The sequence below is a fragment of the Bos taurus genome, chromosome 16, assembly GCF_002263795.3.
Source record: "Bos taurus isolate L1 Dominette 01449 registration number 42190680 breed Hereford chromosome 16, ARS-UCD2.0, whole genome shotgun sequence".
NCBI lineage: Eukaryota > Metazoa > Chordata > Mammalia > Artiodactyla > Bovidae > Bos > Bos taurus.
The window spans coordinates 37688444-37713007 of record NC_037343.1 but is presented as its reverse complement, the minus strand read 5'-3'; the positions used below and the strand labels follow the sequence as shown (position 1 = coordinate 37713007).

Here is a 24564-nt window from a genome sequence, read left to right as displayed (position 1 = left end):
AAAAAGAGGGGAAGGGAGAGAAGGAAGTAGGACAGAAAGAGCATGCAGTGAGCAGTTTCTCTGTACTACGTGCTAATCAAGATGCTTTAAAATACATTTGCCTTCTGCTGCTAGCTGTGCGATCTTAGGCAAATGTATCTTCTTGAGCCTCAGAAAGAACGACTGTTGTGAGATTCTAGGAAGACAGTAGTGGCAGCATAGATTTTTAGGTCCTCCTGGATTACCACATTAAAAAGACAGCATCTAGATAGCGAAAAATGGGCTTCCCTTTTAGCTTTTACTCTTTTAGTAAAAGAGTCTGCCTGCAATGCAGGAGACCTGGGTTAGATTCCTGGGTCGGGAAGATCCCCTGGAGAAGGAAATGGCAACCCACTCCAGTATTCTTGCCTGGAGAATCCTATGGGCAGAGAAGCCTGGAAGGTTATAGTCTATGGGGTTGCAAGAGTTGAACACAAGTGAACGACTAAGCACACAGATCGCAAAAGCAAAAATTCAGCAAACTGGGTAACAAGGCACAACACAACCTCAAAATAAAAGCAGGTAGAGACAAAGTCGGAGAAGGCAATGGCACCCCACTCCAGGACTCTTGCCTAGAAAATCCCATGGATGGAGGAGCCAGGTGGGCTGCAGTCCATGGGATCGCTAAGAGTCAGACACGACTGAGCGACTTCACTTTCACTTTTCATTTTCATGCTTTGGAGAAGGAAACGGCAACCCACTCCAGTGTTCTTGCCTGGAAAATCCCAGGGACGGGGCAGCCTGGTGGGCTGCCGTCTATGGGGTTGCACAGAGTCGGACACGACTGAAGTGACTTAGCTTAGCAGAGACAAACTATCAGTAGCCACAAGACCTGTGTGCCATTGGCATCTGTGTGGGAAAAAAAAAAAAAAACAGTGGAAAATAACAAGGCATTTGATGATCTGAAAAATAAGAGAACAAAGAAACTTCCAGTAGATAGTACCTGAAAAGTACAATGTGCCAGTTTGAGAAAAATGGCTGAAACTGAGAAAGGTGTTGTTCCCTCCAGCATCATATGAATGTAAAGGACCTATTGTCAGTTCTTTAAAGGTGAAGCAGTCTACTGTCCAGGAATGCTCACACTTGACGCATCATGGGACAGCTCTCTATATTGAGGAGACACTTGGAATGCAGGCATGATTTAGAAAGCAAGAGACAAGAAAGGGAGAAGAGATAGACAAAAGTGGGGAAGCAGAACAGAGTCTGAAAATCTCAGAAAGCAAGATGCTATTTTATTTAAATCATTGTATGCAAATAGCAGAAGGGGGAGGACTACGAAGTTAGAAAATTTACTACTACTTTCTAAACATTCAGGTAAAATAATTTTATAAAACATGAACAACTAAAAATGTATCTAGTTCAAATCCCATATAATCACAATGAAATCACACCAGAAAGACATGAGAGAGAAAAAAAAAGATCAAAACTGTAAATTATTATTTCAGAAGAACCCAATCTATGTTAATGATATAAAACATGAAATAGTAACATAACACAAAAGTAAGGTAATACAATTCAAAACATAATTAAAAATTTTAAATATTTAAGAAATGGAAGTTCTACTAGAATGCATGAGTAAATTAATGCAACAAATAATTAAAATTTGGAAATCAAGAGGAAAAATTAAATTATAATGAAAAGAAGAGGGACAAAATGAATTTAAGAGAAAATGACAAATATTTAAGATAGGTAAAGAAGTTGCAATATATGAATATTAGGAATCTATGAAAATGAAAACCCAAGGAAGAGAACAAAACAAATTTTTTAATTATAATTCAAGAAAATATTCCTGATATTTTTAAAAAGGATATGAAACTACAAACTGAAGAAGTGAAGTGAAAGTTGCTCAGTCGTGTACAACTGTTTGCAACCCAGAATTCTGAATAGCCAGAATTAGCCTTTCCCTTCTCCAATGACTCTTCCCAACCCAGGGATCAAACCCAGGTCTCCTGCGTTGCAGGTAAGGAAAGCCCAAGAATACTGGAGTGGGTAGCCTATCCCTTCTCCAGGAGATCTTCCTGAGCCAGGAATCGAACCGGGATCTCCTGCACTGTAGGCAGATTCTTTCCTAACAGATCTATCAGTGAAGCCCTACATATTGAAAGAGTACACCATATAACTGACTCTATCCTTGCAAAATAGCCAACATCAAAACATGGTTAATAAAATTACTAGACCTTGTGAGAAAAAATATTTGAATTTTTCGGCAAAAAACACGTGTGACTTATAAAGGACAGAAAATTACATTAACAAACTTTTAATGAGCAATACTTTATGCCAGAAGAAAATAAAGTAACAAATTTAAGACATTTAAGGAAATAAAATGTGAGCCAAGGATTTTATATTTAGTAATACTGAATTTCAAGTATAAAAAGCACAGACAACTCTTAGCAATAAGCAAGACCTCAAGGAATATTGTTTCCATGAGCTCTTCCTAAAAAATATAGTAAAGAATATGCTTCAGACAACCAAAATGACTACAAGACATTGAATAAATACTGGAGGACAACTTAAAAGAAAAGGACAAATTCCTAGAAATCTATAATTTCTGAAGGTAGGCTGCAGTCCATGGGGTCGCAAGAGTCGGACACGACTTAGTGCACTGTCTCACCCCAGAGATCCCGCCACATATACCACAAAACCCAAACATCCCCCAATGACCTTGGCCCCACTGTTCCAATCACTCCCAAGTGGGAATTCAGGCACATGTCCACAGAGGTCACAGACAACATACATACGGTTCTGTTATGTCCCATATATTACCCTTTCATGTCCCAAGGAAGATATTTTCTCTTAGAGATTTTCATTTAGTGTTATCTTTAAAAAATCTTGTGTTAAACTTGCCTCCATCTTTTTCTTGGGTAAGGACAACCCAGAAATGGCCTTTTTGTGTCTGTGATGTTGCCATTCACAGCTTTCTTGATAGGCCTAGTACAGTTTTGAGAACAGGGTTGCTGTATGCTGAATGTCAGACGGTAGCTCTTAGCTTTGCCTATCTTAGGTAGTCATGCTGTGCATTTTTTATTGGTGTACCATATTTGATTTGTCCCTAATACCTTTGAAGTTTTTCTGAGAAATGAATAATGCAACATGAACTTATTAAAATACATTTTAAGCTTTTAAAAAAATAAAAAAAAGAAATAGAGAATATGAACAGACCAATTATCAGTAATGAAATTGAATTAAAAACTTTTTAAAACTCCCAACAAACAAAAGTATAAGATCAGATGTCTTCACAGGTGAAATTTACTGAACATTTTGAAGAGGAGTTAACACCCATCCTTCTCAAACTATTCCAAAAAATGTCAGAGGAAGGAAGGCTTCTGATCTCATTCTACAAAGTGAGTATCACCCTGATACCAAAATCAGCAAAGACACCACAAAAAGAAAATTATAGGCCAAAATCCCTGTTCAATATAGATCCAAAAATTCTTAACAAAATACTAGCAAACCAAGTTCAATGATACATTAAAAGGATCATACGTTATGATAAAATGAGATTTATCCCAGGGAACCAAGAATGGTTTAATATCAACAAATCAATCAATGTGATACACCTCATTAATAAAGTGAAGAAGAAAAATCAGACAATCGTTTCCATAAATGCAGAGAAAGTTGTGACAAATTCAACATTCATTTATGATAAAACTCTCAACAAACTGGATGTAGAGGGAACATACCTCAACATAATAAAGGCCACATATGACAAGCTTACAGTTAATATTATACTCAACAATGAAAAGCTAAAAATATTTCCTCTAAGGTTTGAAACAAGACAAGGATGCCCACTCTCACCATTTTTATTCTATTTAGTACTGGAAGTCCTAGCCACAGCAATTATACACAAAAATAAATACACTAATAAAAGAAATTCAAATTGAAAAGGAAGAAGTTAAACCATAATTGTCTGCAGATGACACAATACTATATATAGAAAATCACAAAGACACCACCAAAAAACTAATAAATGAATTCATTAAAGTTGCAGGAAACAAAATCACCATGCAGAAATGTGTTGCATTTCTATACACTAATAACAAACTACCAGAGAAAAACAATCCCATTTACAATTGCATAAAAAAAGAATAAAATACCTAGAAACAAATCTAACCAAGGAAGCAAAAGACCTGTACACAGGAAACTATTTGACACTGATGAAAGAACTTGAACACTACACAAATGCAAAAATAAACTGTGCTCATGGATTAGAAGAATTAATATTGTTGAAATGACTCTATTTCCCAAAACAATTTACAAATGCAATTCAATGCCTATGAAAATACCAATGACATTTTTCATAGAACTAGAGCAGATAACTCTAAAATTTGTACGGAAACACAAAAGATACCAGATAGCTGAAACAATCTTGAGAAAGAAGAACAAAGCTGGAGATCTCACGCTCCATAATTTCAAACTATACTTCAAAGCTACAGTAATCAAAAAAAGTATAGTATTGGCACAAAAACAGACCCATAGGTCAATAGAACACAATAGAGAGCCCAGAAATAAACCTAAACTTTTGTGGTCAATTAATCTACAACTAAGAAAATACAACAGAGAAAGGGCAGTCTTTTCAACAAATGTTGTTAGGAGAGCTGGACAGCCACATGCAAGGGAATCAAACTGAATTACTTTCTCATACCACATACACAAATAAATTTAAGATAAATTAAATATGTAAATGTAAGGCCTGAAACCATAAAACTTCTAGGAGAAAATACAGGCAATATGCTCTTTGATAACAGCCTTAACTATGTATGTTTAACTAGGTCTCCTTAAGTAAGCGAAACAAAAGCACTAATTAAAAATAGGACTATATCAAACTAAAAAACCTTTGTACAGCAAAGAAACTATCAACAAAATGAAAATGCCACCTACTGAATAGAAGATATTTGTAAATGATGCGTCCAATAAGTGATTAATATCCAAAATACAAAGAACTCACACAAATTAACATAAAAAACAAATAACCTTATTAAAAATGGGTCCTCCATATGACTATATAGTATTTTAGTATAATAAAATAGATTTATTCTCAGGCCAGCAGCAACCAATAAGATAGAGACAAAATAAATGCATGCTGCTGCTGCTGCTAAGTCACTTCAGTCGTGTCCGACTCTGCACGACCCCATAGATGGCAGCCCACCAGGCTCCCCTGTCCCTGGGATTCTCCAGGCAAGAACATTGGAGTGGGTTGCCATTTCCTTCTCCAATGCATGCAAGTGAAAAGTCAAAGTGAAGTCGCTCAGTTGTGTCTGACTCTTAGCGACCCCATGGACTGCAGCCCACCAGGCTCCTCCATCCATGGGATTTTCCAGGCAGGAGGACTGGAGTGGGGTGCCATTGCCTTCTCCAAACACTATCACCAAGCCTCCCTCTTGTCCACTACTCTCTCCATGAAGAGTACTATTATTTAAGAGGAAAATATGCAAAAGCCCCAAATCCTCTTTGCTCTAGTGGCCTACATGCAGTTAAATGTAGAACCTACGTTGTTGTTGTTTAGTCGCTGTCATTTCTGACTCTTGCAACTCCATGGACTGTAGCTCTCCTGGCTTCTCTGTCCATGGGACTTCCCAGGCAAGAATACTTGAGCGGGTTACCATTTCCTTCTCCAGATAATCTTCTTGACCCAAGGATTGAACCCATGTCTCCTGCCTTGGCAAATGGATTCTTTACCATTGAGCCACTTGGGAAGCCCACAGAACCTACTACTTTATGAAAAGCACCAGTAATTTACATTTTATCTGGTGATTTCCCTCCTTGTCTATAGATATTCATTCAAAACTTATTTACTAAACACTTCCTATTGCCTGTTTTACTTTTCCTTTGCTTTGAGTAAACTGACCAGCAAAATGAAAGAGTAGAGTATATGTTCCTTTTAGTTTATATTTGACTTTCCATTTCAGGCTTTTCATATTTGTTCAATTTTAATGATATTATAAACTCAAATGTACTGGCAACAGAATAACCTTGGAATCAATCCTAGCCCAACATCTCAAGGGTTTAAAAAAGAAAGGTATTCTGGGAGCCATGAAAATATTTTTATAAGGTAAAATAAAACCAATCTTGTTTAAAAAAAAAAGTGTTTAGGTTGTTAATGTTTCCTTAGTTCAGATGGAGAAATTTTCACCAGCATGTCCACTTGGTTATGGGGGAGATTATTTGATAGAATTCAGTCAAGATACCATTTAAAGTAAAGTACACATTACCACATCCTGAGGAAAGAAAATTCTGGTAAGTGGACAAGCAGCATTTTGTTTACTTAGTTTTTACTTCATTTTGCTTTTGTGATGGAATACCAGCATCTTCTACTTAGAGTAATGCTGACGTACTCTCAACGGACTCATCTGGAAAGAAAAAGAAGTTCATATGCCAATGAATGGGAAAGGCAGGGAGCGGATTGATTTGAGAGAAATATTTTACAATTTGTCAAACTTGGAATAGCAACATCTTATTTTTTACCTCTCTCACTTATAAAAAAAAAGTAATGTGACAAAGTATTGAAGTATGAACTGAAGCAAAATGAATTTCAAGTACTTTTTGTTACTAACACACACTGGAAAGACTCTGATCTTATTTCAACCATTTCCCATGGTCTTTGATATGTATCTACTGCCTTCTCTGGAGAAGGCAATGGCAGCCCACTCCAGTACTCTTGCCTGAAAAATCCCATGGTGGGCTGCAGTCCATGGGGTCGTGAAGAGTCGGACACGACTGAGCGACTTCACTTTCACTGGAGGCAACCCATTCCAGTGTTCTTGCCTGGAGAATCCCAGGGACAGGGGAGCCTGGTGGGCTGCGGTCTATGGGGTCGCACAGTTGGATACGGCTGAAGCGACTTGGCAGCAGCAGCAGCAGCAGCCTTCCCTGGTATGGTAATAGTTCCTTAAAGGGACATCAATTTGGCAGGAATTTTTCCAAATCAGAAAAAATTCTTTTTTCCATTGTGCTATTATTTTTATGGCATGTGCTATCTACACATAAAAAGAAAGAAAAACAAAAGAAAGAGAATAAGGGATAAAGAAGGAAGAAAGAGAAAGGGAAAAAAAGGAGGAAGAAAGAAAAGAAAAGTTAAATGTTTTATAGTCAAATACATGTTATTTAATTTCAGCCCTATACTTAAAAGGATGGAGTTATGTCACTCATTGGAACATCATATGTTTCAACCCAGGAAGCACAAATTAATTTCTTATCCAACTTTAAAATTGTTGCTAACTGGCTGTTGCTAGGAACTGATCTAGAATGAATCGGCAGTTCTGGTTCAGTTCTTAGTAACCCAGAGGGTATGTCATAAACACTTTGCTCTAAGTGCTCTAAACATTTTCTAATTCTGCTACTAAGGTTTCATGGGAGAGGTCTGATCACTAATCTACCCTTTGCCTGAATTTATCCAGACTAGTAGTTCAGCTCTATAGTGTTTCTGGAACACATAATATGCACTAAACAAATGTGTATTGAATGAGACAGAGATAAAATTCAATTAATATATCTAACTCAAGTGAAACTTCTATCACAGTGAAAGATCATGGAATTGAAGCAATAAATTGAAAAGAGATGGTGTGGCATATTCTTTATAGAAAAAAAACCTAATAGGTAAAAGCAGTTTAAAATAATCTAGGACAAATACAAAACAAAATTTGATGTGGAATGTAGATGTGTGGCAATAAGGCTGAGACACCAATTGTTCCCTGATTTCCTATTCATATACTCAAACTCCTTCAAGGTAAGGTCTGTATTTTATTCTTCTTATAGCCTCAATTCTTGGATGAATGCATTGTGCAGAATAGAATTAAGTGTGTGAATCCACAGTCATCTCCTCAGTTTCTACAGAGATAATTTATAGCTGTATCATAGAATGTATTTCTTTGAAATGTATTCATTTTGTGTGTATCTCTACTGGATGTAGATACAATTCTTCAAGTCAGGAACTATGTCTATTCATTTTAGCATACTCAAGTTTAAAGTAATGCCTGCTTATAACTTTTGGTTAAGTTGACAAAGCCAGCTGATCTGGCTGGATACACTCAGATCCTCTTCTTCCCTCAACGTGTCGTGCACACATCTCCAAAAGTACACACACAAAAGCTGGGAACTTCCAACTGAATATGTACACATATGACTACACATACAAATTACCAAACACAGTTGTTTGTGTGTGTGTGTGTGAATGTGTGTGTATAAGTGTGACAAAATACATCTTCTGTTTATACTGGAAAATATTCATTTTATTGCATGTCTTTAAGAATCATCAGGCTGACATGTATTTAAATAGTTGATACAACTATTTCCTAAAAGTATGGTTCAGGCTATAAGAGAACATGGGGGAGAAAAAGCACAGAGATTTATTATTTTCCCCGTGGGCCACTTTCCTCCCTGTTCTGACCCTTGGAGAAACCTAATGATGTCATAGATGTTGTCTTACATCACATTAGTGGAAAACAGAGGTTACCACCATCAAAAAGAGGATGTATTTTAAACGGTCCTTGTAACAAATCTCTTTTGCGTTAAGATGTGCAACGTGAGCTCAAATTAATTTGAGAAGATGACTGCATTAATAGCCAGTGGATGTGGATTCTTTGGGCCACAGTGGCCATTTGATGATATCCCAAAGGCAGTCACGAGGTAAGAAGTGATTTTCTCTGAGCTTTTGAAGTCTATCAGCATTGAAATTTAAAAGCGACTTATATGGGGAATAAAAACTGTACTTCTTACATCACTGTTCTATGCTGCTGTGTGGATAAAAATAGAACAATCAATTGCTAAAATAATAAATTTCAACATATAATTTTTCTATATCAAAATGCTTTCATGATTCCTGATGTGTGCAGAGAATATCCATATGCCATATTCTCTTATACCAGGCTTTCCACAATTTTGCCCCCCCTGAATTTTCCAAATTTACTTTTTACTGCTCTCCCATCTGAACCTAATTCTCTAACCATCTCAACTACTTGCATTTACCTAAATATACAATGATATTTCATACATTTGTATATACACTGTGTATATATTATATGCATGCATGCCTGCTAAGTCGTTTCAGTCATGTCTGAGTCTTTGCGACCCTATGGACTATAGCCCGTGAGGCTGCTCTGTCCATGGGATTCTTCAGGCAAAAATACTGGAGAGGATTTCCATGCCCTCCTCCAGGGGATCTTCCCAACCAAGGAACTGAACCAGCTTCTCTTACATCTCCTGCATTGGCAGGCAGGTTCTTTACCACTAGTGCCACCTGGCAAGCCCTTTGAAAAATGGGGATTCTCCAAGCAAGAACACTGGAGTGCACTGCTATACCCCTCCAGGAGATCTTCCCAACCCAGGGATCGACCTCAGGTCTCTCACATTGCAGGTAGATTCTTTACCACCTGAGCCACCAGGGAAGCCCAAGAATACTGGAGTGGGTAGCCTATTTCTCCTCCAGGGGATCTGCCCAACTCAGGAATCGAACCAGGGTCTCCTGCATTGCAGGCGGATTCTTTACAAGCTGAGCTACCAGGGAAGTCCCCACATATTGCATAGACACTGTGTATAAAGTATTGCTTTTTCCTAGGACATCTCTATTATGCTTTTCTGGTAAGCAATTTTTTATTCATCCTTTGTGAGCTCTACCCTTAGCTTCTCTCCACCATTAGTGGATTATACTCTTCTTGTGTCAACATTTTACTTGTTTCATGCTGCCATTATGACATGTCTCACCATGGTAAAGTTATTTGTTTACATACATAGTGAATATTTCATGTGCTTCTTGAAAGCTATAATTATATTTAATAAAGCAGGATTTACCATTTATTAGTTATCATTATGTGTTAAGAACTGTGATTGGAAATGTAATTGGAAATTCATGATTTTATACCTTTTGAATCACTCATAAACAAATCACATCCATCAGTTCAGTTCAGTTGCTCAGTCGTGTCCAACACCTTGTGACCCCATGAATCGCAGCACGCCAGGCCTCCCTGTCCATCACCAACTCCTGGAGTTCACTCAGACTCACGTCCATTGAGTCAGTGATGCCATCCAGCCATCTCATCCTCTGTCATCCCCTTTTCTTCCTGCCCCCAATCCCTCCCAGCATCAGAGTCTTTTCCAACGAGTCAACTCTTCGCATGAGGTGGCCAAAGTACTGGAGTTTCAGCTTTAGCATCATTCCTTCCAAAGAAATCCCAGGGCTGATCTCCTTTAGAATGGACTGGTTGGATCTCCTTGCAGTCCAAGGGACTCTCAAGAGTCTTCTCCAACACCACAGTTCAAAAGCATCAATTCTTTGGTGCTCAGCTTTCTTCACAGTCCAACTCTCACATCCATACATGACCACTGGAAAAACCATAGCCTTGACTAGATGGATCTTTGTTGGCAAAGTAACGTCTCTGCTTTTCAATATGCTATCTAGCTTGGTCATAACTTTTCTTCCAAGGAGTAAGCGTCTTTTAATTTCATTGCTTCAGTCACCATCTGCAGTGATTTTGGAACCCCCAAAAATAAAATCTGACACTGTTTCCACTCTTTCCCCATCTATTTCCCATGAAGTGATGCGACCAGATGCCATGATCTTCGTTGTCTGAATGTTGAGCTTTAAGCCAACTTTTTCACTCTCCTCTTTCACTTTCATCAAGAGGCTTTTGAGTTCCTCTTCACTTTCTGCCATAAGGGTGGTGTCATCTGCATATCTGAGGTTATTGATATTTCTCCCAGCAATCTTGATTCCAGCTTGTGTTTCTTTCAGCCCAGCATTTCTCATGATGTACTCTGCATATAAGTTAAATAAGCAGGGTGACAATATACAGCCTTGACGTACTCCTTTTCCTATTTGGAACCAGTCTTTTGTTCCATGTCCAGTTCTAACTGTTGCTTCCTGACCTGCATACAGGTTTCTCAAGAGGCAGGTCAGGTGCTCTGGTATTCCCATCTCTTTCAGAATTTTCCACGGTTTATTGTGATCCACACAGTCAAAGGCTTTGGCATAGTCAATAAAGCAGAAATAGATGTTTTTCTGGAACTCTCTTGCTTTTTCGATGATCCAGTGGATGTTGGCAATTTGATCTCTTGTTCCTCTGCCTTTTCTAAAACCAGCTTGAACATCTGGAAGTTCACGGTTCACATATTGCTGAAGTCTGGCTTGGAGAATTTTGAGCATTACTTTACTAGCATGTGAGATGAGTGCAATTGTGCGGTAGTTTGAGAATTCTTTGGCATTGCCTTTCTTTGGGATTGGGTGTCCATAAAGTCCAGTAAATGCAATAGGAGAACAGAGAAACACCTAAGTCTGGAACTTAAGAAAAACTTCTAGAAGGTACAGTTTTGCAGAAGAAGAAAACTGTGGTATTACAAAGAAGTCATCCCAAAGCAATGCAGCCCAACTCTTGATGAATGTAGGCACAAAAATTCTCAACAAAATACTAGCAAACTAAATCCAAAAGTACACTAACAGGACCAAATAACCATGTTCAAGTGAGATTTATTTGTAAGCTGCATGGATGGTTCAATATACACAAATCAATAAGTTTACATCATATTGATAGAAAGATGACAATCATAGGATCATCTAAATAGATGCAGAAAAAGCATTTGACAAAATTCAATCCTTTCTAGACACAAACACTCAACAAACTAGGAATAGAAGGAAATTATCATATTTAAGGCCATCTATGAAAAGCCCACTGCTAACATTATACTCAACAGTGAAAAATGGAAGGCTTTATTCTAAAATCAGGAACAAGGCAAGGATGTTCATTTTTGCCCCTTCTATTTCACACAGAACTGGAAGTACTAATAAGATCATTTAGGAATGAAAAATAAATGAAGGTCATCTAAATAGGAAATGAAGAAGTAAAATTATTTCTATTTGCAGATGACATGTTTTTATATTAAAGCCCTTAAGATTCCACAACAATCTATTAGAATAAATGATTCAATAGAATTTCAAGATCCAAAACTGATGTACAAAAATCAGTTGTATTTCTATATCCTAACAATTAACTATCAAAAGAAGATAGCAATCCCAATAATAATATTATTTAAAAATTTAGAAAGAAACTTCATGGAGGTAAAAATCACATATAATGAAAACTACAAAACACTAATAAATGAGAAGAAAGAAGTCAAAAAACAATGGAAAGACAACCCATGTTAATAGATTAGAAGATTTGATATTGTCAAATTTTCTATACCATTCAAAGTTACTTAAAGATTCAATCAAATCTGTCAATGCGAATGAGATTCCAATAGCATTTTATTTTACAAAGTAGGAAGACAATCTTATATTTTATATGGGACCCAATGGGCCTCAAATAGCCAAAACAATCTTGAGAAAACACAGTATACTAGCGGCATCTTACATTCTGATACATAAACCAATGGGACAGAAGAGATAGCCCAGAAGTAAACCCACACAGACATTCTTTATTAGAGTGAGGATGTCATCTCCTGTTCTTAGTTTTCTGATAGCTTTTTAAATCATGAATTCTGTCAAATTAATTTTCTGCCTCTACTGATGTGATCATATGGTTATTTACCTTTATATTTTTAGTATGGTAAATTATTGGATTTTCATATGTTAAATAACCTTGAATTTCTAAGTTAAACCCCATATGGTCACAGTGTAGTGTATTTTTTTACATATTGCTGATTTGATTTACTAGTATTTTGTTAAAGATTATTACATGCATGGTCACTAAAGATATTTGTCTGACTATGATACCATAATAATGCCGACCCTTTTAAATGAGTCAGTAAGTATTTCTCCATTCTCTAAAATCTGCTTGAGTATGTAAGTTGACCTTATTTCTTAGGTAGAATTTATCAGTAAAGCTGTGCCTAGAGTGTTCTTTGTGTGAAACATTGTTATTAGATTTTTTATTTCTTTAAAAAAAATAGAGCTTTAACAATTTCTATTTCTTCTTTCAGTTTTAGTGCTGTGTATCTTTCAAATCTAATGTCTGTTTCTATCTTTCTGATCAGTTTGGTCAAGCTAGTGAAAACACAAATAAAAAAATGAAAAAAAATATTTGAACAAAGACTTCACCCAAAATACAAATGGTAAATAAGCACATGAAAATATGCTTATACAGTTAATTATCACAGAAATACAACTCTAGTCAAATGAGATATTCTGACACATCTGTTACAATGACTTGATTAAACAAATTAAAAACTTGATAATACCAAGTGCTGGTGAGGATGTGGATGAAAATAGCACAACCACTTTGGAAAACAGCTTTGCAGTTTCATAGAGTTATTCATATATTTGCCATATAGCTGAACAATTTTACTCTTGAGTGCTTTCAGGAGAAAAGAAAACTTTAGTTGATACAAAAACCTGTGTGTAAATATTTATAATGGCTTCATTCACTGATCTCAAATACTAGAAACAACCCAAATATGGTGAATGAATGAACTGTGATACATTCATTCAGTGGAATATTACCTAACAGTAAAATAGAATAAATTAATGAAACACCATATGAATGGCCCCCAAATGCTAAGAGAAAGAAACCAGACTTGAAAGGCTATATCAACACACTTACATTTAGGTGAAAGCCTGGAAAAAGGGAAATTATAGGAACAAAAAGCAGATCAGTATTTAACAGAGCTTGGTGTTGGGGGGAATAGGATGACTCTAAAGGAACACAAAGGAATTGAAGGGATGATGGAATTGCTCTATATTTTGAGTATGAGTCATGTGCTTGTCAAAACTCATAGAACTGCACACCAAGAATGTATCTTATTGTATGCAAATTATACCACAGTTTAAAAAACACTGTACATAATCTGCAATTTACTCTTTCATTCAATATAATGTTTCTAAATACTCATTCATGTTGTCTGTATAGTTCTAGTTCATTCTCTGGTTCAGAGAAATCTGCTGCATAATATTGCATTGTGTGAATATTTCAAACATATTTACCCATTCTGCAAAACTATTTTGGAGTTCTTTTTCAGTTTTTCTTTTTCTATTATGCACAACACTGCTCTGATAGTTATGGAACAAATCTCATTGTGCACATATGCTAGAATTTTCTGAGTTATATAAGTATGGGTAGAAATGCACAAATTTAGAGAATATCTTTATTCAACTTTACAAAATAACAAAGACATTTTATTCTTAAGTGGTAGTCACAATGAACACATACCTGAATGGTTACTACATCATTTCCAGGATTTCACATTTTTACAAGCATTTGATATTGTCAGACTTCTTAAATTTTGCACCCTCGTCAGTGTAACATTGTATCTTTTTATGGTCTAAATTGGCATCTTCCTGGTTATTATTGAGATAAAGCATCTTTTCATGTTTTGTTTTACTTCCTATTCCTAATTCTTTTTCTCCTCTGTCCATTTTCCCATTGAGTTGTTTGTGTTTTCCTTTTTGATTTATAGCAGATTTTGAAATAGTCAGTTTAAACCTTTGTTAATTTTTATGTGAGGCAAATAGATCACATTATTTTTTAACTTATCTTTTTCACTTTCCTTACACTGGTGGTGTTGATAATCAGAAGTTATCAATTTTAAAGGAGTGAATTCATCAATATCTTATTTTTAGTGCTTTCTGTATCTTGTTTTAAAATGTATCCTTAACTGAATGTCATAAAGATAATTTATATTTTCTTCTGAATGTTTTTAAAATGTTCTCTTCTACACTTAAGAGTTTATTCAATGTGGAATTAGCTTTTGAATATGGCATGAGGTAGGGATCCAGTTTGGGCTTCCCTGGTGGCTCAATGGCAAAGAATCGACCTGCAAAGCAGGAGATTCAGGAGATGTGGGTTTGATCCCTGGGTCAGGAAGATCCTCTGGAAAAGGTCATGGCGACCCATTCCAGTATTCTTGCCTGGAAAATCCCATGGACTAAGGAGCCTGGTGGGCTACAGTCCATGGGGTTGCAAAGAGTTGGACACAACTGAAGTAACTGAGCATGCAAGCATGCAGAGATCCAAATTAATTTGTTATATATGCATAAATAATTGTTTCAAAACATTTTTTGAAAATGCATGTTTCCAAAAATACATTTTTCCCATACTGATCTGAAAATTCACTTCCATCATATTTCAAGTTTACTTATGTGCATGGGTCTTGTTTTCTTTTTCACTCAGGTTGTCTCCCTATGTCAATTTTATACCTTGTAATTATTATTCTAATATATCTTGATATCCAGTTGGGTACGTTCCCCACTCTTTGGGATCATCTTCTTTATTTTGTTATGCATGTGATATCTGTTTACCTGAAACTAATAGACTGCCACATATTTCTTCAGCAAAGATGTATTTATTTGGGCTCAGCAGAACATTGTAATTTGGGGTCTGAAATTGAGGTGAACCACTTGCAAGTGCCCATTAGGCAATGCTTTTATAGAGAGAAAAATTATGTTGGGAGGGCTATAGTAAACAAAGAGTCCATGACTTTTCATTGACTGTGACCTTGCCAGGAAAGAGGAAGACTCCTCCTTCTGTCAGGCTCTGCTATCAACAGGGGCCATAAGAGCTCCTCATTCTGCTTCCCAACTCTATTTAATTGAGATTTTCATTTATTAGTCTTTTATGTAAGTGAAAGTGAAAGTCACTCCATTGCAACCCCATGGACTTTACAGTTCATGGAATTCTCCAGGTCAGAATACTGGAGTAGGTAGTCTTTTCCTTCTCCAGGGGATCTTCCCAACCCAGGGATTGAACTCAGGTCTCCCACATTGCAGGCTGAGCCACAAGGCAAGCCCTTTTATAGATATAGATTAGTCTTTTTAGATAGAACAATTTAGTTAAATTCAGGTTAATTTTCATCAAGAATACTTAATAGGTGCTCACTTTGGCAGCACATATACTAAAAATTGGAACAATACAGAGAAGATTAGCATGGCTCCTGCACAAGGATAACACGCAAATTTGTGAAGCATTCCATATTTTTAACCATTACAATATTGTAAAGTAATTAGCCTCCAATTAAAATAAATTTAAAAAAACTGTGAAGTTGCATAAGAAAAAAAAAGAATACTTAATAGGTGATCTTGTGTGCTTCCTATTGCATATACTATCAGGGACTATGACTACTAATGATACCTCATTTACTTGTTTGTTTAAAATGCTGATCTCCCTATTGTAAAGTAACATATTTTATTCCATTTAGAATTATCAGGTAATCTGTGGGGTGAAATTTTGCCACATTTTAAATTATGTTATAATAAATCAATGAGGTGTATTATTTCTCGGTGTTCACAGAATAGTAACTATCATGATATTGCTCTAGTACTAGCAGACATTTTCTGTTTAAAAATGAAAAAAGCTTTCCCTCATTAAAAGGAGGTAAATTATGGTTTATTTCCAAAAGACTTGGATTAAATGCTTTATTATTTCCTTTAATTACCAATTTTCAGAGTTAAGGATTTGATGTAGTCATTACCTTCAATGAAAGTGAGGTTTTGTTTTTCTGTGTTTCTATGAGTCATTGAGTATCATTATGGACTCCTGGATTTTTATTATGTGTTAAATCAACCATGTAATTATTCCTTTTGAGGAAAATTGCCTAAAAATTGACTAGTGTCTTTTGAACACAATCCCATTAATATTTCTTACTTTCAAGAATAAGATGCCTAGGCTCAAGAATAAGATGCCTACTGTTCCCACTATAGACTGAAAGTTTCTCTAGTTCAGCCCCAATTTCAGTTTATCTTATTGATATAGTTTTCAGTTCTTCCTGCCTGGCCTCAGGGCATTTCTTTCAGTTTTTTTTTTTTTTTTTGATTGGATGATAATTGCTTTACAATGTCATATTGGTTTCTGCCATACAACAATGTGAATCTGTCATAAGTATACATATGTCCCTTCCCCTTAAGCCTCCCTCTTTCCTCTAGATTTTTGTTGTGATTATTGTTTCAAGATCAGATATGCATTTTTTTCAACTCCAGATATTTATTTGATGTCAACTACGAGCCAGGTGCTATCCTAAGGATTCAGAAGTAAGCAAAGCAAAATCTCTGATCTCAAGACGCTTACATTGCAAGTATGTGCATGAGATGCAGGTCTGATCCCTGGGTTGGGAAGATCCCCTGGAGAAGGAAATGGCAACCAACACTTGTATTGTTGCCTGGGAAATCCCATGGACAGAGGAGCTTGGCAGGCTATAGTCCATGGGGTCACAAAAGAGTCACACAGGACTTAGTGACTAAACAACAACATACATTTTAATAGATACTGTGATCTGGCAATATTAGATACTGTGGAGGTTTTAAGGTAATCTACCTATAAGTGATGATTTGTAAAATTTGTATCAGTTATGAGAATGAATATTTAAAAAACCAGAAAACAGGAAAGAACTGCAGTATTCCAAGTATGAAATGATTAGGCTAGTAGGTAGAAGTGAGAATTTAAAAGCTGGATTGCAGAAATATCTTGAAGGAAGAAATGATAAGATTTTTAAATAGCTTAATAAGAGGTCATGATACAAAGAAAGCTGTCAAAGTTAGCTTTATAACCATCCCTGGAAGACTGGAGGAATGACTAAAACATTGATAGAAATAGTGTAGCCTATGTGAATGGGTAGGCAATACCATCTCTTATTGGTATGGACTGTGTCCATACTTATATATTCCGTGTATTGCATTGCATTAACTTAGTGCGTATGAAAAAGACAGGTGAAGAGTGGTGTTGACATAGCCCAAGGTGTCAAAATGGAGAACCTAGAGTAAGTGACAGGATTGCAGGTGGGGAGTAGAAATGCCTTCTTCGTACCCTCCTTTGATTCCACATATAAGTGATATCATACGGTATTTGTCTTTCTGACTTCATTTAGAATGATGAGATTGGCACATTATATCAACTCTATTTCAATTAAAAAAAGATAAAACCAAAACAAACAACAACAAAAAAAACAGCCCCCTGCCCTATGGCCAGAATTGCTAAGAGCTGCCTGTCTCAGGGAAAATGAATCCAAAAGTATCTAAAGTTCAGAATAGTTAGTTGAAGTTGTAATTTCAGGAGCTGTTTTCGTTGGGGGGAGGGGGAGAGGGGAGGGGGGAAGTGCATTGTAGATTTAGGATATCAAAGTGGAAGAGACAGATTTGCCCTTTGATCAAAGTTGATATTAATTGTATTCATTTTGTACAAGGGCTACATTGTCGGCACAAATTCCAACTTCTCCAGCGCAATCAGTGCTCTTCCTTTTCCACCTTCCTTTTCCACAATGCCCCACGTACATGCCTTTCTTTACAGGTTCTCAGCCAAGGGCTGGACTGTTCAAGAGCATTCTCTAATTAAATGGTTAATGGATTTCTTCTCCCTGTCTTGAAGCAAAAGACCAGAAATTCCAATTCGACTGGGGGGATGACTCTTTCAATTCCCATCCTCAAGGGGGCGGTGAGCACGGAGACACCCTTTAACTAAGCACGCTGAAATCTGCCGCAAATACTTTCATGTTCGGCTGCAGGGTGCGTCAGATTAGTCCCAAGGGCCAGCCCCGCATACTGAGCCTGCGCACACTGGCGCCGCTGGAGCAGGCGCATGCGCCTTGGGGCGGAGCTCACCCGGGCAGCTGTGGGCGGGTCTGAGCAGCTCCAGTGTTTTGGGGCTCAGAAGTGGTGGGAGGAGCCGGTGGCCTCACCGAGGTAACCACAGCGCCGTAGCTGCCCCGCCTTGCAGGCCTCAGGACTGTCATCGCCTTTGGGTGTGGGGTACATTGGCCAGCGTCCCCGGACATAGCCCGGCCGGCCTCTCTCAGACACTCCCATCCTCCCCACGCCGCCGTCGCCGCCGCCATGCAGGGGGAGGACGCCAGATACCTCAAAAGGTGACGACTCCCCAAGGGTCGGTCCTCCCCTCCTTGCTCGGACCGTGAGGATATTCTTAAGAGGTTCTTGGGTTGGCCATGAAGTGTCACTGGGCAAAGCCAGAGGCTTAGAATAGGGATGGGAGACGGGAAAAATCATGGAAAGGGAGGGATAAAGGTGAATTGAAAAGAGGAAGGGGTCCTTGTGGGGTGCGGTTTTCTCCAGCCTTCTTCCCTGACTCAGCGGGGCCCTGACAGCATTGAAGATGGTTTCCTCGATACCTCACATTGTGGGAGAGGGGAGAAGGGCGGAGTATACTGTGTCTCCTCTCTCCCCGCATCCCATCCTCCGACTCTCTGTTTCCCCTACTAGATAAATCTTATGGGTGCTTGGAAATGTATTCTGGCGCCTCTGTTCTGTGTTCTCCAATATGGGGTTCGCTGCCATGGGGTTTTGAAATAATGAAGGGGAAAGAAGTGGTGGCTTTTAATTCATGGAAGGCTGGATTGAGATGCTGATGTCCAGTCTGTTTCTGCTTTCCTCATCCATTTCGTTCATTTCACTGCCATGTATACTGTAATTTTTGTTAATTATCAAGAGATTTGTTCGGAGCATGACATGAAATTGGCATTTCTTTAGTTTAAAAATGTTTGTAGTATCAATTACTCCTTAAAGAAAAATGTAATCTCCGACTATTTGACTCAGGTCGAAGATAAGATCATCCCTCAAACTAAAAAAAAGATAGCTTTCATTGGACCAAGAGTTAGTAGTGATGCAAGAGAAAAAAAATACTTTAATAAGAACTCTTCATTTTTAGCTAAGGCTTTATCACTGATTGTGTAAATACCCTTAGTCAGTCACATGTATTTTTTTGGACTCAGTTTCCTTATGTAACAGTGGGGCAAATATTACTTAATGAGAGATATGAGAACCACATATAAAAATATTTTTAAAAGATAAAACATACATGTAAGATAGTGACATCATTTCAATTCATAATATACTTTTACTAAATATATTTATCCTGGCTTGGAGGGCCCTAATCATAGAAAGATCTAACCTTTAACAGACTCCTCAAAGTGATTGAAACTATTATAAAATCAACCAACCAACCAACCAATTGCATTCACCTTCTTTGCAGGCCTAAGGTGTATATTGCCTGTCTATCATATTGTATGGAAATATATCTGAAATTGTTACATAACCAGGGCTTACCAGTAAGCATTTTTTAAAAAATGTAATCATAGCAGGTATACAGTCAGCATTTATTTCCTCACTGAATTTTGCTTACATCATTCATTTAAAATATCTTGATTGAAAATTTTGTGAAAGAAGAAAACAAGAAATTCTCCTTCACCTTTTAAATTCCAGGTTCTTCCAGAGCAGAGTCACTATTACATCATTAGCTTATTTTCACGCAATTGTAGTTGTGCCAGAAGATAGTTTTCTTAGAATTCTTGTACCCTGTGGTCCCTTAGGCATCCTATGACTTGTAATTGTCAACCCATTGCTTACTTTTATATGATGGGGAGTCCAACAAATAAAATCAAATGAGCCACTCTGATGTAATGTTTGCAGTAAAATAAGGTCAGAATCTGGAAAGACTGAAATATACACTTCTCCATTTTGTCTAATTTGGACAACATAAATAAAGAGTTTGCATTGCCTGCTTTCAGTTTAGAAATGTGCATCCAACAAATAATCATATAGACTGGATGGCTTATAATATTTTACAGAACATTCCATTTTAATGATTGATTCTTTGATAGTAATTACCTGTATTCCTTTTGTAATAATTTTACTTTTATTTTGTTTTTAACAAGAGGGCAGTATGTTTTCAATCTAATTGATTCACTCTAGTTTTAATTAGAGTGATTATTATAATTTCAGTGGTTACAATAGCTATTTCAGATAGCTACAATAGTAGCTATCACTGAGAAATCTCTAGTCTCTTTATATTTACATTTATGTAATACATTGCTAAGTCATTGCTAAGTCACGTCAGTTGTGTCCGACTCTGTGTGACCCCATAGATGGCAGCCCACCAGGCTCCGCCGTCCCTGGGATTCTCCAGGCAAGAACATTGGAGTGGGTTGCCGTTTCCTTCTCCAATGCATGAAAGTGAAAAGTGAAAGTGAAGTCGCTCAGTCGTGTCTGACTCTTTGTGACCCCATGGACTGTAGCCTACCAGGCTCCTCCATCCATGGGATTTTCCAGGCAAGAGTACTGGAGTGGGGTGCCATTGCCTTCTCCGATGTGATACATTAGAGAATCAAAAATTGGGCTTCATATTTCTACTGCCAGTTAGTATTTTTATTTAATAATGCTTAATACATACTTACTAAATACTTACTGCATGCCTAGCATTGTTCTGGTCACTGAGGAAATGATGAAATAGACACAGTTCATATCCTCAGTCAGATATACACACAAATAGTATAAATAGTTAAAATCTAGTGGGGATTAAACAATGTTTTTTGACTCTTAAAACTCTCTAATGGCTTTCCATTGCTCTTATAGCACCTGCCTTTTCAGTTTCATCTCTCTCTGTTCCCCTCTTGCCCCCAACATTTTCAGAAATTACTTCTTTTAGATCCCTGTATGTTTCGGTGTTAGATTCCAAGGGCCCTTGCCTGATTCATTACCCAGCTAACTCTTCATGTTTCCTGTTGCAGCTTAAGTGTCACTTACGTGACACTGTCCTTTCCCACCTCACAGTCTACCTGAGCTGCCCTTCCCCACCACACAATCCACCATGCAGGTCATATACACCTGCTAGCTTTCCATAATACCCAATAAATTGTCCTTTGTTCGGAGAAGGCAACGGCAACCCACTCCAGTACTCTTGCCTGGAGAATCCCAGGGACGGGGGAGCCTGGTGGGCTGCTGTCTGTGGGGTCACACAGAGTCGGACACGACTGAAGCGACTTAGCAGCAGCAGTAACTACTTTGTTGTTATTGTTTGTCTTTCTCATTGGTCTATAAGCTGCAAAAGGGTAAGAATTTCTGCATACATATTCATAAAGGATATTCATAAATTATATTAAAAATATGTTGTGTTTTGATGGCGTCTTTGTCTTTTTCTGGTATCAAGATAGACTGGCCTCAGGATAAATTGGGAAGTGTTCCCTTTGTTTTCCGTAATTTTAGAGGAGTTTGAGAAGGATTGGTGTTAATTTGGTAGAATTCACTGTTGAAATTATCTGGCCCTAGACTTCTCTTCGGAGAAGGCAGTGGCACCCCACTCCAGTACTCTTGCCTGGAAAATCCCATGGGCGGAGGAGCCTGGTAGGCTGCAGTCCATGGGGTCGCTAAGAGTCGGACACGACTGGGCGACTTCACTTTCACTTTTCACTTGCACACATTGGAGAAGGAAATGGCAACCCACTCCAATGTTCTTGCCTGGAGAATCCCAGGGACGGGGGAGCCTGGTGGGCTGCTGTGTATGGAGTCTCAGAGTCGGACACGACTGAAGCGACTTAGCAGCAGCAACAGCAGGCTTCTCTTCGTTGGCAAATTTTTCATCACTGATTCAATCTCTTTACTTATTAGGGGGGAATTCAGAATTACTATTTCTTTTGAATCAATTTTGGTAGTTTGTGAGTTTCTAGTAGTTTCACCATTTCATCTAGGTTATCGTCTTTGTTGGCTTACAGTTCTTAATCTCTGTGAGGTCAGAGTTAATAGTAGTAATGCCCACTTTAATTTCCAGTTCTAGTAATTTGAGTCTTAGTTAAACTAAAGGTTTGTCAATTTTTTTGATCTTTTCCAAGAACCAACTTTTGATTTTTTAAATTTCCTCTGTTGTTTTTCTATTCTCTATTTTATCTCTGTCTTTATTATTTTCTTCCTTCTAATAGCTTGGTGTTTCATTTGCTCTTTTTCTAGTTCCTCAAAATATAAAATTAGGTCATTACATTGAAGTCTTTTTTAAAAATTGATATATAATTGACATATACCATTATATTAGTTTCATTATGTACAACATAATGATCTGATATTTATATATATTGTCAAATGATTACCACACTAAGTCTAGTTAACATCCATCACTACACAATAACAATTTTTTTTCTTGTGATAAGAACTTTTAAGATTTATTCTCTTAGCAGTTTTCATGTTACAGTATAGTATTATTAACCATAGAAACCATGCTATACATTGCAACCCCAGGTCTTATCTCTTTTATAACTGTAAGTTCATACCTTTCAACCACCTTCACCCACTCCCCACCCCGACCTTTGGCAACCACCAACTTATCTGTATTTATGAGGTCACTAACAAGTTTTGTTTTACTTTTATGTTTCACATATTAGTTTGAAAATATGGTATTTGTCTATCTCTGAATTATTTCTCATAGTATATTGCTCTCAAGATCTGTTCATATTGTCGCAAATGATAAAATTTCCTTTTTATTGCTGAGTGTGTATATGTGTGGGAGTGTACAGAGATGTGTATTGTGTGTGTGCATGCGTGTGCATGCTTGCACGCTCAGGACTGTCTAACTCTTTGTGACCCCGTGAATTGTAGACCGCCAGGCTCCAACCAGTCCATCCCAAAGGAGATCAGTCCTGGGTGTCCATTGGAAGGACTGATGCTGAAGCTGAAACTCCAATACTTTGGCCACTTGATGCGAAGAGTTGGCTCATTGGAAAAGACTCTGATGCTGGGAGGGATTGGGGGCAGGAGGAGAAGGGGACGACAGAGGATGAGATGGCTGGATGGCATCACCGACTCGATGGACGTGAATTTGAGTGAACTCCGGGAGTTGGTGATGGACAAGGAGGTCTGGCATGCTGCAGTTCATGGGGTCGCAAAGAGTCGGACATGACTGAGCGACTGAACTGAACTGAACTGAATATGGTTTTCTCAACAGTATTTATTGAAGAGACAGTCTTTTCCCAGGTGTATATGGTTGGCTCCTATGTTGTAAATTGATTGGCCATATGTGTGCGGGTTTCTTTATGGGCTCTCTATTCTGTTCCATTGATCTGTGAGTCTGTTTTTATGCCGGTACCATATGCTTTGATTACTGTAGCTTTGTAATATAGATTAAATTTAGGACACATGATGCTGCTAACTTTGTTCTTCCTCACATTGCTTTGGCTATTCAGGATCTTTTGTGGTTCTATACACATTTAGGATTTTTTGTTCTATTTCTGTGAAAATTGCTATTGAGTTTTTTTGATTTTTTAATTTATTTTCAGTTGGAGGGTAGTTGGTTTACAGTATTGTGTTGGCTTCTGCTATACAACAACATGAATCAGCCACAAGTACACGTGTGCCCCCTCCCTCCTGAACTCTCCCCCCATCCTCCCTTCACCCCATTCCACTCCTCTCAGTTGTCGTAGAGCACTGGATTGAGCTCCCTGTGCCCATACAGCAGCTGCCCACTGGCTCTGTTTTACACATGGTAGTGTATATATGTCAGTGCTACTCTCTCAATTCATCCCACTCTCTCCTTCCCTCACTGTGTCCAAAGTCTGTTCTCTATGTCTGAGTCTCTATTTCTGCCCTGTTGATTGGTTCATCGGTAGCATTTTTCTAGATTCCATATATAGGCATTAATATATGAAATTTGTTTTTCTCTTTCAGACTTACTTCACCTGTGTAACAGGCTCTAGGTTCATCTACCTCACTAGAACTGACTCAGATGTGTTCTTTTTTATGGCTGAGTAATATTTCTTTGTACATACGTACCACAACTTCCTTATCCATTCATTTGTCTGCCAGTGGACATCTAGGTTGCTTCCATATCCTAGCTATTGTAAATAGTGCTGCTATGAATACTGGGGTAC

General features: G+C 37.6%; 1 protein-coding gene and 1 non-coding gene across 5 annotated transcripts in view; both read left to right on the top strand.

Moving 5' to 3' along the window:
• Nucleotides 1-7406: 7406 nt before the first annotated feature.
• The window catches only part of KIFAP3 (kinesin associated protein 3), a 153474-nt gene continuing 136316 nt past the window's right edge, over nucleotides 7407-24564 (top strand). For 2 of the 4 annotated variants that reach the window (XM_010813216.3, XM_015475075.3), the window contains exon 1: nucleotides 18486-18604. In XM_010813216.3, the coding sequence (XP_010811518.1) occupies nucleotides 18501-18604 (104 nt within the window). In that variant the 5' untranslated portion in view covers nucleotides 18486-18500. 4 annotated transcript variants of the gene reach the window in all.
• LOC112441927 (U6 spliceosomal RNA) lies at nucleotides 15805-15912 on the top strand. Its single transcript, XR_003029882.1, has one exon. It is a non-coding gene; the product is annotated as a U6 spliceosomal RNA (small nuclear RNA).